This window comes from Enoplosus armatus, chromosome 2 (genome assembly GCF_043641665.1).
Source record: "Enoplosus armatus isolate fEnoArm2 chromosome 2, fEnoArm2.hap1, whole genome shotgun sequence".
NCBI lineage: Eukaryota > Metazoa > Chordata > Actinopteri > Centrarchiformes > Enoplosidae > Enoplosus > Enoplosus armatus.
The window spans coordinates 5,681,261-5,698,017 of NC_092181.1; the positions used below are offsets into that span (position 1 = coordinate 5,681,261).

At 41.3% G+C, this 16,757-nt stretch overlaps 2 protein-coding genes across 2 annotated transcripts; both read right to left on the bottom strand.

Moving 5' to 3' along the window:
• Nucleotides 1-1,278: 1,278 nt before the first annotated feature.
• unc93b1 (unc-93 homolog B1, TLR signaling regulator) lies at nt 1,279-11,310 on the bottom strand. Its single transcript, XM_070918035.1, has 13 exons — nt 11,228-11,310; nt 9,332-9,445; nt 9,033-9,174; nt 8,763-8,916; nt 8,514-8,675; nt 6,383-6,512; nt 6,145-6,238; nt 5,085-5,209; nt 3,347-3,529; nt 2,961-3,234; nt 2,749-2,870; nt 2,521-2,643; nt 1,279-1,530 (listed from the first exon to the last, which is right to left on the bottom strand). The coding sequence occupies exons 1-13, from the start codon at nt 11,228-11,230 to the stop codon at nt 1,279-1,281; spliced, it is 1,878 nt and encodes a 625-aa protein (XP_070774136.1). The 5' UTR covers nt 11,231-11,310.
• Nucleotides 11,311-12,581: 1,271 nt separating this feature from the next.
• On the bottom strand, nt 12,582-15,568 carry timm10 (translocase of inner mitochondrial membrane 10 homolog (yeast)). Its single transcript, XM_070926028.1, has 2 exons — nt 15,401-15,568; nt 12,582-12,819 (listed from the first exon to the last, which is right to left on the bottom strand). Exons 1-2 carry the CDS (start codon nt 15,469-15,471, stop codon nt 12,624-12,626), a joined length of 267 nt encoding a protein of 88 aa, XP_070782129.1. The 5' UTR covers nt 15,472-15,568; the 3' UTR covers nt 12,582-12,623.
• Nucleotides 15,569-16,757: the final 1,189 nt, after the last annotated feature.

A 16,757-nucleotide genomic window follows, 5' to 3' on the forward strand; every position in this document is an offset into this window, starting at 1 on the left:
ATCAGTATTAAAGTTAACTGTTAATTGCTTTGCTCTCAATGCTGCCTGGATCAAACCAACCAAACCAAACAGAAAAAAAAGATTCATTTCAGCTGAGCATGATGTAACTTGATGAAAGAATCTGTAAAAAACAAAAAAACAAAAAACATGACAAGAAATTAAGTGACAACTATGCGCAGCAGATACAGTAAGAACAACATATAGGTTTTGTATAGAGTGATGTAAACCCAAAATCACTAAATCATCCAATAGCAGGTCTCCAAACCTGCCTACTTGTCATGATTAATCGGGCCTGTTTCACCTAAAGAACAGGTGTTACATTAATGACGGCCCTGGTCTATTCAAGTGTCCCAGTCAGCCATGACAGTGTGGCAGTGAGTCAGCATGCACAATACCAGGAAACTGAAGCAGCTAAATGAAACTGGGCCATCATTTATTTCATTATTAAAATAAGTATGTGCTTTTCCTGCTATGGCATGTTGAAATGTATTCAGAGAAAAAGGCCTATTGTATTATTTTACAATATTTTGGGGGGGTTTTTTAAGGGCATGTGGACAGTCTGATATGTGTGCAGTTTCAAGACATGGTCTGACCCTGTGATACGCTGTTTGTTGTACCAGGGCTTGGCTACATAGTTAGCTACTCCTGTGTTTTAGCCCTGCTAGCGGCATGACTCTGTGGATTGCAGTGTCGGTTGGTCCGCCATTGGCCATACATGACTGACTGCTCGTACCTGTCGCATATTGATCTATACTAATGCATAAATATACATTAATGCATTCATATTCATCTTCTGCAAAAAGCATGTTGAACTCCTCCCAAGAGATACAACAGACACGTGTCTGAGCTTCTGATGACAGCTTGAGTTAGCTTGTTTTCTCTAAGAAATGTGCATAAGTTAAGGGGTTGAAGGTAAACAAAGACAGAAGAACAAATATAGCTAAATAGGAGCCACGAGCTGTGCAGCAAAAGAAAAACAAAAGTATTGTTGTTGTATTCTGAGTTGTGGTCGTGTTTTATCCAACCTTTTAAAATTGCCGTACCTGTTGTTAAATAGCAATATAGTTTTTCCGGTTTCTGTTCTGACTACACTTGAACAGGTAATTAAAGCTTTTTAATAAAAGCTTATGCCAGAGGAAATGCTTTTGTTTAGTGTAGTACGCAAGGGTTACATTCAGTATAAATATGTGTAAAAATATGAATGGAATAATTAACACAACAGCTTCTTCTGTCATCCGTCCACCATCTCCCTTCATTTCTACTCCTTTTTCTCCTTTCTCATCCTCCCTCATGCTCCTCCCCCTCTCCCTCCTTCACATGGTCGTCCTCCCGTCTGCGCCGGTGACCCTCGGCCCCTCTCCTCCTGGCTCTGGGTGAGTCAGCTCCCTGGGCCGCTGCGTCTTGGCCGCCTTCCTCCCTGTCCTCTGCTCCCATCTCCTCCGCCACACGCTCTTCGTCCTCATCCTCCTCAGTTCTCTCAGAGTCTGACTCATCTGAGTTGTCCTCTTCCAGGTAGCGATAGCCTTTGACCTGCAGACACGGATGATTCGTACATGTATGTTATATTGATGACCACGGACAGAAAGAGAGTTTAAGTCAAAATGTGTTTGCATCACCTTTTAGTCACTGGTTGAATGTTACAATATATAGAGGGCTGGTGAGTGCAGGACAAATCACTGTCTGCAGGAATCTCACCGCACACCAGATCTCTAAGATAAGTCTTCATTTCCGCATGAGAAAAGAGAGTTTCCAGGAGGGAATAAAGCCGTTACATGCTGAATGCAAAAGCATTGTTTGCTCCAGAAAACCCACTGACCTCATGTAGAATTGAAGAAAAAATTGTATGTATATGGTGTTCAGTGAGAAAGCGACTCGAAATCAAAGAACGTGGCACTCTTTCACCTCAATTACTATTGATTAATAAATGAATGGTCTATAATATGTCAGGAAATATAAAAAATCCTTAATCCAAAATTCCCTAAAGCTCATTCAAATGGCAATTATTTTCGATAATCTACACTGTTGCTGTGTAGACTATTTTTCTGTCAAATGATTAAGTGATTAATCAACTAATTGTTTCAGTTCATCCAACCATCCATTTTCTGCCACATGGTAGCCCAGACGTCCCTGTTCACGAGGTGTTCCCAAGCCAGATGAGATATGTAATCTCTCCAGCATGTTCTGGGTCTTCCAGTTGGACGTGTCCAGAAAACGTCCAAAAGAAGGCTTGTCGATCTCAAGCTCCATTTTGCCCTCACTCATGAACAAGGCTACAAGATACATACTCCTTTGCTTGGGGCAGCAAGTGAAATTAGTGCTTCTTTCCATCACATGGACAGCAATATCTGAAGTTAGCTTTGATGGAAACTACATTCCTAGTTGCAATTTGTTAAGTGAACTACAGTCGGATAGCTTCCTCTTGGGCAGTGAAGGCTGCACTTTAATCTTTGGCTGACAGCATAAATATGCTAAATCTGGCCACATTAAGGCAGTCATTTGTGACAGACTGTGACTGGTTACCTTGTGCCGTGGCCGAGGTATGCGAGGCAGTCTGTAAGGCACTTTCCTGGCCAGCCGACGCTCCATCACCCAGTAACAGTAGCAGGCCAGCAATAGAGTGGCTAACAGGATGGAGAGTTTGGCCTGAGGGAGAGCGACAAAAAGGTAGGCACTTTTCCTTTAAGATGTGTTACACTTGAGGCACAGACACATTAAACAATCTCTAAACACACACACACACAGTCATACCCTCATAGGCAGGTTGGACCAGAGGTAGACTATGAAGATGGCGATGGCCTGCCACCAGTGATAGATGGTGTAGACAAAGTCCAGACGTTCTTTTTCCTCAGCGTACAGCATCCCGAGCAGAACTGACACACACAGAGACAGGAGTTCAGGCTGACACACGTCACGTGTGAACAAAGTTATTGATAGAGTACGTACAGACAGATGCTACTCACTGCTGACACCAGTCTTGTTCAGGGCGGTGCCGAGGCCCCACAGCACAGAGACCACCAGCAGAGGGCCCAGATACTCTGGATGGTTTTCAGGCAGAGACAACGCCAAGAGAACCACCAGCAGCACAACATGCACGGCAGCGCCCCCCACCAGACACAGCCAGCGCGGGAAGCGGAGGAGGCAAAGGGAGAGGGAGGAAAAGATGGAGCAGGAGAGGCCATAGACCACTATGAGGAGCCACAGTTTTTTCAGGCCCAAAACACAGACGCCGTAGGACTGTGGAGGGAGGAAAAGAAAGAAAGAAGTTAGATGAAACATACATATTTTCAATATTCCCTGTCCGTATTACTATACTGCGTCTACCGCTTTATTAGTTATGGCGCAGTACCAAGGAGAATCCAGTGATGGCAAACAGCACTTCGAATCCGCTGTAGATGAAGAAGGGGCAGAGCAGCCGCAGGCGGTAGTCTCTCAGGTGTTTGAAAGGCAGCTGGAAGATGTTTCCCCAGCCGATGCTGCGGAGGTCAATCTCTTCTGTCGGGCGGTAGGCAGCGCCGCACAGCACAAGGAACTGTGGGTAGCAGCAAACGACAATCAATTTATTTTGAGTTAATTTTGAGTGATTGCTTTGGTTTGTACGTGCTCAGAAAAATAAGGCAGTTCTTTCGAGCCCTCTGTAGGGCTATTCTAGAAAGCCTTTGTATCCCTTTTAAATTACTGAGAGCATTACTAGCAACAACAATCAGTTACTCTATGGATTTCTTTCTACAACGATCCATTTCTCAAGCCAGCCTATCTAAATTGCTCTAAATAGTACGAAGGGGTGGATCTGAGAGTGTGTTTTTCTGTGTTTTTCCAGCTACCTCTGTGATAGACTGTGGCCCAATACATGCTGGGATGGGTTCAAGCCTTGTGCGTCCCTGAACAGACTAAGCGGTTTAGAAAATGGAAGGTAATTTTATACTGAAATTGCTTTGTGGATAATATGGCTCTCAATCGTTACCTAATATCTAAAAATATATAGAAAGTGTCATAAACAAAATAAATAAATACATTTTACCCACCAGCTGCTGCATATTTTATATAACAATCGATCAAATGACTGCACGTAATGTGAAAGAGGCTGCTTGTAATGACGAACCCACAAAGAATTATCACCCAACTCTGCAGGTTCCCTCAGCTCTACTGATGGTTTTAGCGTCTTTTAGCTCATTACTTTGGTTTTACAGCCTGTAACTTCACTGTTTTGGTTCACTCTCACTGCTCTCATAGTAACTGACTGAAATAGTGGGCTAATGGCGGACTTATCCCAACAGCCTACGTCCAGTGAGTCAGGCTAACACACCGTAAACATGGTGCTTTCAGGGTCCTTGGAGTTTTGGGGCAGTTGCTCATTTTGCCCTATTGGTAATCTCTGATTTGTGGTAAATCCCCTGAGATGGACGTATACTTCTTTTAGTACTGCCCTTTTGTGAAATTACCTTTTGAAAAACTTCGAACTTAGAAAAGCTTCTTATTTACGGACATATTGGTGTTAAGTATTTTGGAAAACATGTTTTGTTTGGTTTCCTGCAAGATAACAGAAATAAGAGTCATCAGTTGTACAAAACATGTATTTTAATTAGTTATGTACAAAGATGAAAGACCTAATTTTACTGTATTTACACAGATCTAACAATACACTGATTGCTTTCAATAAATATTCAATAAATCCAAAAGCTCTGCAAACCATGACTTATAAAATCTTCTTTGAAACGTAAATCCTCCCTGGTGTTAAACAGTTTCTTGTTTCCTGTGTTTACACTCTAAAATATACTCTATACTTTTTGTGTCTTTACTGTATCGTAGGGGCAATTTATATTTGTTTTTTAAATAAAGAAATAGATGAATGAAGGGAATAACAAGAAGCAAATTACAGTTTTAGCTGGGTTTTAGTTTCTTCATAGTTTAATGTGTATACAATTTAATGTTCCTCAACAGCAAAATGTTTGGTTTGGCTTGGTATAAAATTCTAGTACATAGTAAATTACCATTTGTCTTTCTCATTAATGTGCAAAACAAACAACAAACTGAACTCTAAGGAGCAGAGATCTGCATGTGTGTGTGTCTGGGAGTTTCGATCTTACGATGATCATGGCGAGGAAGGCGAAGCCCATGAGGACACTCTCCACCTGGATGAGCAGCATGGAGCGAGGCAGGTTGGTCAGCACGGTGGTGTTAAAGCCGGGGATCACTCCACTGATATTTGCTCCTGGCAGAGGAAGAGGAAGGCTCAGCCATTAGGAAGGAGCTGATGAGAAGTAAGCAACAGGTTTCAGTCCTGTGTGTTTAACACACAGACTGCATCTCTGCTTATAGAAACAAACTAAAAACATTCAGAAGTGCCAACAAGAATGTACATTGGAAAAACCCAAATAGATAACTAGCAGAGCAGCAGTTTGAAAGAAAACTAGGATGTTTGTGTGATCATGCTTTTGTATTTTGAAGAGGTTGTCTGTGGTCATGTGGGGTTGTGGACCACAGCTCTGTTTCCTCCTACTGTTGTTTACAATAAAAAGGAAGCAACGTTGCCAGAAGTGAGATCCTTTTCCAAGTAAAGCATGCCAGGAAAAACATCTCAACTTTAGCAGAAGTGTTGCACTTTATTAGTTTCGCAGCAGCTTTTGGGGGCCTGCTCGTGTTTCCTTTAGCACCTTGCTGCCTAGTAGTGGATGAAACATATATACTAGCCTAGGACATGTACATGGTTTATCAGAGCAATAGTTTCTGCTTGACCTAAAACAACAAGCTGATCGGAGCAGAGTTTGTGGAGAACATTCAGAATAATTAGTGAAAAGATGCTAAAAGACTCCATACAGCTGAGGATAACCTTGAAATTAGTTTTCTTTGCTGAGAGTTAGATAAGAAGATCGATACCACTCTCATGTCTGTACGGTAAATATGTAGCTGCAGCAGCCAGTTAGCCTAGCTTAGCTTTAAGCCTGGAAACATGACTTTAGAGCTTTAGAGGTGCTGGTAGGTGGATTTTGTTACCTTTGGGCAAAGCCAGGCTACCTGTTTCCCTCTGTTTCCAGTCTGTGTGCTAAGCTAAGCCAACCAGGTGCTGGCTGTAGCTTCATATTTAACATATATACATTGTTGTCTGTAATCATTCATCAGTGGAGGTGAAGTGACATGTGTCTTTACCGCAGCCTTTCACATTGCTGAGAATGTGGCCGTTTTCATACAGGTAGCCGTTGAGGACGAAACACATGGGGAACTCCGCGAAGACAAAACTCAGCTGACAGGAAGAGACAGAAGACAGGGACTCATGCTCGTTTGTTTCTTGCAGCTGTGCAAACCTCTTTTCCTCAGATGTTAAACACCGCACACAAAGTGAAATTAATTTGAAGCTTCAATGAACAAAAGATGGCTGAAGACTCACATGGAAGATGATGTTGAAGACCGACTGGAAGACGATGATGTAGCTGTGGCACACTCCCTTAGGAAGCTTCTTTTGTTCCTGTACGTGCTCCTCCTTGTAGTTGACGTACTCGTAGTACTGCTGCGCCATCCTGCGTGTGTTTGTGTGAGAGGAAAACATACTTATTCTGTACAATCAGGTGTGTGTTCATCTGAGGCCTGTGTGGGTGTGTGCACGTTCACCTGTGCATTTACTACATATCAACGCAATCACATGACTGACCCCCGCCTCAGTGTGTGAGGGGCTTACAGTGATCCGACCAGCCACAGAGCTCCCATGAGCTCCCTCAGCTTCACACCTCCACAACTAAGCTTTGCTCGATGAAAAGTGCACAGCAAGGGTTTGAGGATTCATAAAAATCAACATTTGATTTGAATTGAAAAACGAGAGACTGAGAATGTGCCCTGCATTTCCATTTTCTGAGCCATTGGAATAAAAAAAATACCCAATTTGGCCGGAGGGAATTGTGTTTTCTGTGCAGCATGGTATCAGAAAAAACAAAACAATGCTTTACAAAACAAAACCAAAAAAACGCGCTGACAACCAAGTTTCACAGCACGGCACAGCTTTTCACAGAACGTCAACAAAGTGCCTGGCAAACAATGTGAGGTATTATTATTGTCACACCTCCTTGTGAACAGATGTGAAAACACTTGAAGCGGCTGATGATGCCTTTCTAGAGTTTCGTCTTGGCTGACGCAGAAAGTTAGCACAGACTCTCATTTTACTTGTAATTGATTTTCTTAATGTGAAACCAATATCCAACTTGTGTGTGGGAAAACTACATATGTATATTCTTGTACACAGGTCTCTCTTGAACAACAAGACAACCTGTTTAAATAAGAGGTTAAATAAAAAATATGTTAGTTAAGTAAGTAGAATTTGTACCCCATCAGAGGAGGCGTATGTGGTACATTACAAGCTAAAGAGTATTATTTAACTCCGTGTCCTGAAAAGGCAGCAATGGCTCAGCTAAGGACCAGTGGCTCCAAACAGCCTTTTTCACCCATTTAAAACATGGCAGCATTAGAGCCCCACTGATATACCGTCACGGCCAGTATCAACTGATTTTAGCTTCTCATAGATATATATGTTGTTATCGGCCCACAAGTAACAAGAGATTTAAGTAGAAGAAAGCCAAAGGCATGTTTGAAGTAATCTAGAAACAGTGTCACCATTCAAGGTTGAATCACCAACCAGACAAAGAGAGCAGCTGCCCCTGGCCCCAAAACTCCAGGGGCCCCAAACGCTCCTGAACTACTAATTTAAAATGAATAAACGGTTTGAGAATAATATCCACCACGACTTGATAAAGACCGTTATGTGGGGTCCTGCTTTATTACCTGATATTGAGGCCCTGTGTTTAACAGGATGTGGAAGGGACTGGGGGTTAATGGGGGCCCAGCAGTTAATCCGGACATGTCACCATTTCAGTAATTTGTCCAACAAAAAGCAAAGTTTGTGTACTGTTACTGTAAACTCAGTACATATCTTGGTCACAGTTTTTAAATAATCACATTTAAGGGATCTTGTCAAAAAATGGTTGATTCTGTTGTGAATTTAGGTTAAACATATATATACATATATATACATATATATATCTCATATAACTGCTCTCAGATATTTTTAATTAAAACATTTCTCAAATATCCACTAGATTTTTTGGCTACCTTCATTAGTTACATGGGGATGAAAGTACCTAAATGATATATTTCTCATTCTCATTTACTTTGACTTTAAAATCTTTGATGGTTATTAGAAAATGTCAATATTTATGGTTGATGGTGGTGAATTTCATTAGCATTATTAATGTTCAGATTTCAGGATAAAGGTGGTTGTAAAGTTATCTTTAGGCATGATAGATGGTTAGGTTCAGTGTGAGGTGAGAGTTAGCGAAGTTGAAATATAGGTATAATTTTGGTGCGGTGAAGGAAAGAGCAACGATTTGAGGCAGAAGTGATCCACTAAGATCTCAACTAACTACGCAAGTCGACCTTCAGTACACTCTGTGTGCTGTGACGTAATGAAGGTCGAGCTTCAGCCTCTTATGAAACATCTTCACCCACCCACTATTCCTCCTCCTGTTTCTCACCTAGTGATGTAGCTTCCCAAGGAGGCCCAGAGCGGCACGATGGCCACGCCGATAGCTACGGCTGATGGAACCAAGGTGTAGTAACGCTCCCAGTAATTGGTTGAGACAAAGAGTGCATAGATTCCCGAAGCCAGGAACATCATCCACTTAGTACCTAGAAACCTGCCAGACAGATAAATATAGAGTATAAATAGGAGAAAGGACATTCAGGTACAAGGAAAGGTTTGATCATAGTGTTTGTGTGTCTACCTGATAAGTATGGGGGTGTAGAGCAGGCCTACGATGGGTGTAACGTTGATGCCCATCAGCATCTTGCGGTCGATGTCCTCCAGGCCAAGGTTGCTGTACTTCACCTCACGGTAAGTGATATCATAATGAAGTATCAGCTGCATCTGCAGTAGGCCTGTAGCAGGCAAACACACACACACACACACACACACACAGATCAATTTAAAAGAACATATCAGTCTCTGCAGCTCTGCCTGCCTGTTTCAATGTCTTTTCTCCAAAGAAACTCACCCATGTACACACTGTACACAATCATGGCTCCAACACTGGCTGCAAGAACATTCTTGATGACACCCAACCTCTTCCTCCTGTAGTACTTCCTCTCCTCCTCCTCCTCATTGTACTCTGCCTGCGGGCCCAGAAACTCCTCCATCTGAGGAAAAAAAAAGGTTGTGCAACTGTTTGATACGAGCAAAGGTGGAGGAATGTTATCACACTCATGGAGTGTGTTATCTTTCACTAGAAACCTGAAAATCACAAAGGCTGGAATAATAATGATATGATATATATCATATCATTATAAAGCTCACCTGGCCATGCGTGTTGTCTTCTTCCCCCACATCCAGCAGTTCATTCATGACGCCATTGGGGGGTGCTACAAAATCAACACCCCTGACCAAGTCTTCTTCATCAGATGCCTCCATCTAGTGACCAAAAGCAGCAGTACACCGGATGAAAAGACAGTTACCTGTACCTTTAGCAATCATCTAATCATCCTTTTTTGTAATATAATTTCTATGAGGTACCTGCAGGGACTAGGGTTGTCAAATGTCTTACTGTACATACTAATGAGACTACATTAAGATGCTTTTCAAGTTTTCACAGGCCACAAAAATTCATTATGAATTTGAGGTCAAATAAAATCTAAGGCTGGATAAATCACAATTACTCCTTAAAGTTATGACCGTTAACTTTATAAGATGGAGCATTAAGGCTTCAAAAAAACAACTTCATAGAAAGGTCCTGTTAATGCAATAACATTTCATCTATTTTACACTCTCTTAATCTCTTACACTACTTACATGCATGGATATGTCTTCTCTACCGCTCCTTATTAGACACCTACATGCATACATAATCCCCAGTGCCACCCATGACCCCCACCCTTCTTCATTTGTTTTAGGGTTTTTTATTTTATTTTATGGAGTCATTTATGTAACTGGTTTCTGTTTTATTTTTTATGTATCTATAGCTATAAAATATTATAAAATGTGTATATAAAATTGTGTTGCACTGTGTACAACACTGACATCGAAATAAAACATGTTACGAACTTTTACTATGATCACAATATTGCATCATGTCTGTTTTCCTCTGGTGTTACAGCAGCAATGATGAAGCCATGATAAATCAAGCTCATCATCATAGACTTAATACATTTTATTGACTTAATTTTTGTGCTCACTATTTATCGAGCTTTTGTCCTGTTTTTAAAGGTCTGTAAAGCTATACTAGTAGTATAAAAATCTCCAATAACCTCCCCCCAATATTTCAAATAATACATTTATAGCAAACATAACAAAACGGTGAAATAAACGGTTATTATAGGCACTGAATGAGTGACCTGGAGACAAGCGACAGCTCTGTGCTGAAGGGCTTGTTCATCGCAGTGGTTCCAGATCCTCCAGACCTCCATGGCGCACCATCTTTTAGATGTAACTATTTGATGTCTTTTTTTTTTATACCATACATTTCACAAATATGAAATAAAATATAAATAAGGGGGTTTGAAAAAAAAAAAAAAAAAACCCTCTCCCGTGCTCTCCCAGAAAAAGGTGAGACCACCCTCGCTTCTGCATGTATAAAAAAAAACAATAGCCCTCCCCCTTTTCTGACCCCCCCTAAATAACTTTTGTGCAGTCCCTAATCTGGTCAAAAAAACCTTCTTTCTACAGCTCAAACAAGAACTACAACTTTCTGCGAATTAGTATATTTCCTTAATTTCACATGACAGACATAACCCACAATGTTATAAAAGAGGATATGACCCTCGTGGTGTTCTCAACGTAGTTCCCTTATCTTATGTCTCTATACATGCAGGCTACATGACTCCATAAACCAATGCAAACGGCAAGCTTGACATGTTAGCATGTTCTTCTTATATATCACTCAGGACAGTCGCTTTCCGCCAGGTCCCTCTGCCAGTCCTGTACGACTTCACGTTAGCATTAGTAGGAGAAAAGTGCGTCGGAGTTTCTGTAACTGTTCTTTTTGATATCACCGCATCCTCTGTTGTGTTATTAGACAATACTACTGTACCATCCGTGTAAAATCGTATTTTGAAGGGCATACGGTGGACTAATGTCGGCCAGGCATTTCTGCTCTAAGAACTATTCTTACACACGGAATATTACTTCATTACACACACCGAACAACACCCCCTTCTTCTTAGGCTACCTTTCACCAACACTTTGACAGTCACTCACCATGTTCCTCGCTCGGGGGCTCCTCGCGGGTACCAGGCTGAGACGTTTGTCCACCCGAGAGGCAGAAACTCTCAGACCTGCTCTGTCCCTGCAGCTTTTAGTTCCCCTTTCCGATGTACAAGCTGCAGGTATAAATAAAAGTTGCGCGAAGGAAATGAAAGTCAGTCGTCTTCACTTCCTCACTGTCTTAAAGGTACAGACCCATGTTTCAGAGAGCCCGCCTCCTCTCTGCTAGCACTGCCACATGAAAACAACTTCAAAGTGTGTGTGGGGCAGAGAACAAGACTTTAATATCCTTTTAACAACACTCATGACGGATGACACTGTTTTATCATTTTCATTCATAACAACAAAACACTGTGCAGCTTCTCCAATATGCAGATAAAATGGCGAGTTGCTGACACAGTGGTTAGTAAAGGCAAAAAAAAAAAAAAAAAAAAACTTTCACAGTCAAAAATATGGTCCACTGACATACATCACAACACAACTCCAAGGTCCCACGTCCATCTTCAACACGTCCATGTAACCAGGACGGCCGAGCTGGCTGTCTGTATCTGAGCTGTTGTTACAGACAAAGGCATCGCAGCACCTTCCAGGGCCGAGAAAGAGGAGACTATGCATAGTGTCTTGTGTAATACTGCCATACATAATTCATTCAGTGCATGCCCTGATCCATGTCATGTATTTGACTTGCTGTATTTCAAGGTTTCCTACAGAACCAACACTACTTTGTCTGCATAACAGACAACTTGAAACTGTGAACAATGTATTTTTTCCTGAATATCATGTTGTGTTGCAAGCTTATGAAGAGGGCCCATGTTTGCTTCCACCCCCCCCCCCCCCCCCCCCCCCGCTTTCAAAAGATAACAAATCACCCAAGTTCAAAGGGTGATTTGGAAACAAAGACTAAATGCAAATCATTCTTTTAGTGTTTGTTTTGACCTGCCCCACGACAGTACCAGACAGTAGGTATCACAAAGCTTCAGCAGAGTATTTGAGTTTCCGCAGTAGAAGCAGCTAAAAACAATCACAAAGTTATGACTTAGAAATAATATTACATGTCCAAGGCCTTTCTCCTTTCCAGTCAATTTCCAGGTGACTTCTTGAGGGCCAGGCCAAGCTGAATGTGAAACTAATGTGGCACTTCCAGAGAGGTTGGTGGACAGCTGCGAGCTGTTTCATAGACGTCCTCGTGCTCCGGTGATTCCTCCAGCCTCGTCCTGCGCCTCAGTGGACCCTCAACGCCAATCATTTTACATGTTTTCATTTCCCCAACAATACCCACCCACTCATTAAAACACGTTTCTCATCTTAGAGAAATCAGACATGTCAACCCCCACCCCATAACCTTGTAATAACCCCACAATGCTCCACTTTGTTCCCCTCATCAGCATCTCTATCCGCTCCCCAGAGCCGCCTTCCTCATCACCTCCTCGTCCTGGACGGAGAGCTCCGTCAGCTTGCGTCCCAGCCTCTCGTGAAGGTCTAGGTATTTGGCCACGCAGCGGTCCAGACACACCGACTCGCCCTTCGTCAGCTCGGCCTCCTTGTAATGTGGCGGTACACACTTCCTGTGGCAGGCGTTGGTCATTCTGGGAGGAGAGGAAGCCAGGAGTCAGTCGTATTTTTAAAACATTACGTGTAGAGATCAATATAGTTCCAAGTGTAAACACTTTTACCGGGCTGTTTCATTATGCCTGAGCACCTTAATGTGAGGTCCCACTAATACTCACATTTGGTAAAACTGTCCAGCTCCTTCTGCTGGAACCACTACACTTTTTTTGTTTTAAATGTAATGTGCAACCTTGCTTGACCAAGTAAATTGTTTCGACTGTTAAAGCCCCTACCCGCAGAGTTTCTATGTGATTATAACATCTTTAAATTAGGGTAACGATTACTTTCATTATTAATGGATCTGACGATTATTTTATTTGTTATATGATTTAGCGATTAATCGTTTGACAAAAGGCAATAGGAATTTAAGTTTATGTGTTATTTTGAAACCAGTCCTCCTTAGTGTCCCCATCCACATGATGGGGCTTTAAGTTTGATTGACGTTGATTTACTTTATTTTATTTGTTTATTTGACAGGGGCAATACTCGTTGATAAGTAGAAATTAAGAATCAATCATTAATGATGTATATGCCTGAAATTAGCAATGAACGCATAGAACCTCTGAGGCTGTCATCACAAATATAGTCTGAAAGCATCCGTAATATTGTCAGTAGGTGGTAGAGCTACTGAGTCCAAAACAACGTGATATTTGACTTTGTCAATAGACCTCGACAGCGTGAGACAGCGACCCAGCTTGCACAATACCAGGACCCTGAAGTTGACACAGCTAAATGGAATTCAGACATCATTCATTTTATTTTTTACACCTGCACCATTTCTAGTGTGACATGTCAAAAATGACTGAAGTTGTTTTACAACATTTCCATTTTCACTTGTCTTTGCAGAAAAAGCACAGGTGTAATAACAAAAACGCTGGTTCAGTGCCCTGGAACGGGACAACCTAAATGGAATATAGACAATATTACTGTCGTTAGGAGAACATATGTGTTTGTCAAGTCAAAATGCGACTATGCAACAAGATACCTCACACATGTGCCCAAATCATACATGTAGGTAATTCAACTAATACATGTTCATTAGTTATAATACCTCAATAAAAGCACAGGTGTTGCTAATATAATTAATGATGGCTTGATTACATGTATGTCAGACAGCTCCAGGACTCAGGTGTTGTTTTTGTTGTTATGCATGCTAGCTCACTGACACAAATTAAACACAGCCATCATTAAGGCTATTAATAATGGCTGTGCCCTTCTTGTTACTACAAGTCAAAATATCTGACGTGATAAAAGCCAATACACATGACCACACCACAAGTTACTCTACGGCTATTGCGCAGTCCCTCTTTCACATCCACGATCCACATTTTTCACTGGAGTTCCCCTGAACTCACGTCTCAATCCAGCTTCTTGTTTTGACCTGTCATCTAATCTTCATCCCCAGCTCATCCTGAAAGCTGTAGCCACCTTAACTTGACACCCTTCACCTGTAGTCTCTTAATCTTCACTCTTTCTCTTAAACTGTCACTCTACTCTACATGATTGTTCTGTTATGACAGGAGTGTTGTCAAAGCCTTGAGGTGCAGGAGGTCTTCAAGTTACAGCAACTTGCATTTAAGACATTTAAGACATTTTCTGTCCGTTTCATTAGCTTTTCTATCTGGCAATAATGGCTTAAAACGTGTTGTTTTGGGACCAGTATCAAAATTATACCCAATGTATTTGGAATATTTGGTAACGTGGATGATTCACTTGTTAGATACAAATGCAAATAGTATGTAACCATTTCTATTATCTTCCAAGAAGCTGTTAATAGCCAGTTTTGAATGGATTCAATAAATATCTAACTTTCTGTGCAGGAAACATTCAAAGTCCCTCCTGCTGCAGAGTACTGGAAGAACAAAGATGGATTAAATATATAATATAATAATAATTTAATATTCCCCCAATTCCCCTTTTGAAAATTGGTTTAAAAACAATATTGTGCAAATCAAAGATTTTCAAGATTTCACTTTGGACTTTGATGATTTCCCTAACTAAATTTACCAAAGTTTTGACATTTAATAGTTGATTAATGAATTAATCAAAGACGTCATTATAACGAAATGAGATGTTCATTGAAGCCCTGAAGACAATTTGCACAGTGCACAAAAATTAAGACATTAATGCTACATTAGCTGTAGTTTAGCTAAATCAAATTAAATTAAGTGTTACAGCAATTAAATACATTGTGACTTTTTTTTATAACCCTTGAGTTAACATTAGTTAACTCTGCGTTGTTTGTTATCGGTGGGTTTATGTTCAGTCCAGTAGAAAATTGTAGCTTTATGTACAGTCTAGGTCGGCCCGACTGAGCATCACTGTCACATTGCGCTCCAGTAATTTAAGTCATTAGATGTAGCTAGGTGTAGCTAGCATAAAGGAGGGACATTACAGCCAACGTTACGTCTTCACTAAGCTTTATATTAACCTTTGTCACCACATAACGATACGTTTAATAACGACTATGAATGAAGGCCATGAGACAGTTCACAACTGATAGTCAGGCAGCATTAATTGGAGATAGCTAACTTAATGGTTAGCTTGTTTTGGCTTTACCGGTTGTACATGTCAGCCATCATTTCCACCTCCAGCTCCGCCGCCAGCTGCTGTGCCTTCATGGGATCCATGTCTGCGTTTCACTGCTGCTCGCACCCGAATTTAGCCACAAACACGCCGTCCCTGTGACCCTCTCCAGCGGACTGCCGACGAGAAACCTACCCGCTGCTTCTTCTTTAACCTTCAAACCCTTAAGAAAACACGTGTGTGCCGTTTCCGCTCACACTTCCGCTGTCAATAAAGTTGGTTTCAAACAGGAGGCAGACAGAGCGCCCTCTCCTCGCCTTTCTGTATGTTCATTCAAACTTAGTGGTGTGTTGTCAGAAAGTAAAATAAAAAACACCTGTGACATACATGAAAATAAATGTTTTTTTAATAAACCATAATTATGTAATTTACATAAAACACGTGCTTTACAAATACAGGCTCAAAAGGTTTGTTTTGGGGCTTTAACCTTAATCAGTGTGACAACTCAAACTTCACTGACAATGTAAAACTAATACAATTATTGACAAATGTAAATGTAAACAACGGTAAGAACTTTTTCCCTATTTGTATCAATGCTTTAGCATAATATTTAAGAAATTATACATTCATTTGAACCTTGTATATGGAACTAAATGAAGGTCAAAACCAGCATGCAGCCTGTGATTCTTGCAAGTACAAACCTTACAATTGCCAGACACTGACATAAAAATCTATTATACATAGCTTCACAGCAAAACGGACTTCATCTGGCATGTCTGCAAACACACATAAAACCAGAACAGAGAGAACATTAGGTTTGACACGCACCGAAGCGCTGAACTACTCACACAACATAGTACACACATGTACAAGAGGTTACTCTGCCTCATCTCCAGTCACGTCTATCTCGTTCACATCTTCCTCCTCTTCTTCCTCTGGAGTTATGTTCATATTGTCGAGTCCATTCTCACACTCTCTGGTCTGAGGCACTTTGTCTGGAGAGTAAAGAAGAACATCCACCTCCACTTCTTCTTCTTCTTCTTCCTGATTGCAGCCTGAGCTCTTGCTGAACCCAACAGCGTCAGACAGAGGTGGATCACTTCTCTCAGGAGTCTGGGGGTTCAAGTTGTGGTCCGAAGGCATTTTGTTGTCTTGAGGGAGGTGGGTGTCACAATACAGCCGACTGCCATCAGCGATGCATCTCACAGTACCTGACACGCCTGCATCGCAGGCTTTTCTTGCTAAAAAAAATAAAAGACAGAAGTAAGAAGAATAATCCAGAGTAATTGGGACATTGTTTTGGGAAAAAGTCTTGGAGCACCACAGACAAAATTCAATTCACCTCCATTGTATTGAAGTGGCAGATATCTGAAAGCCTCAGTACATAAAA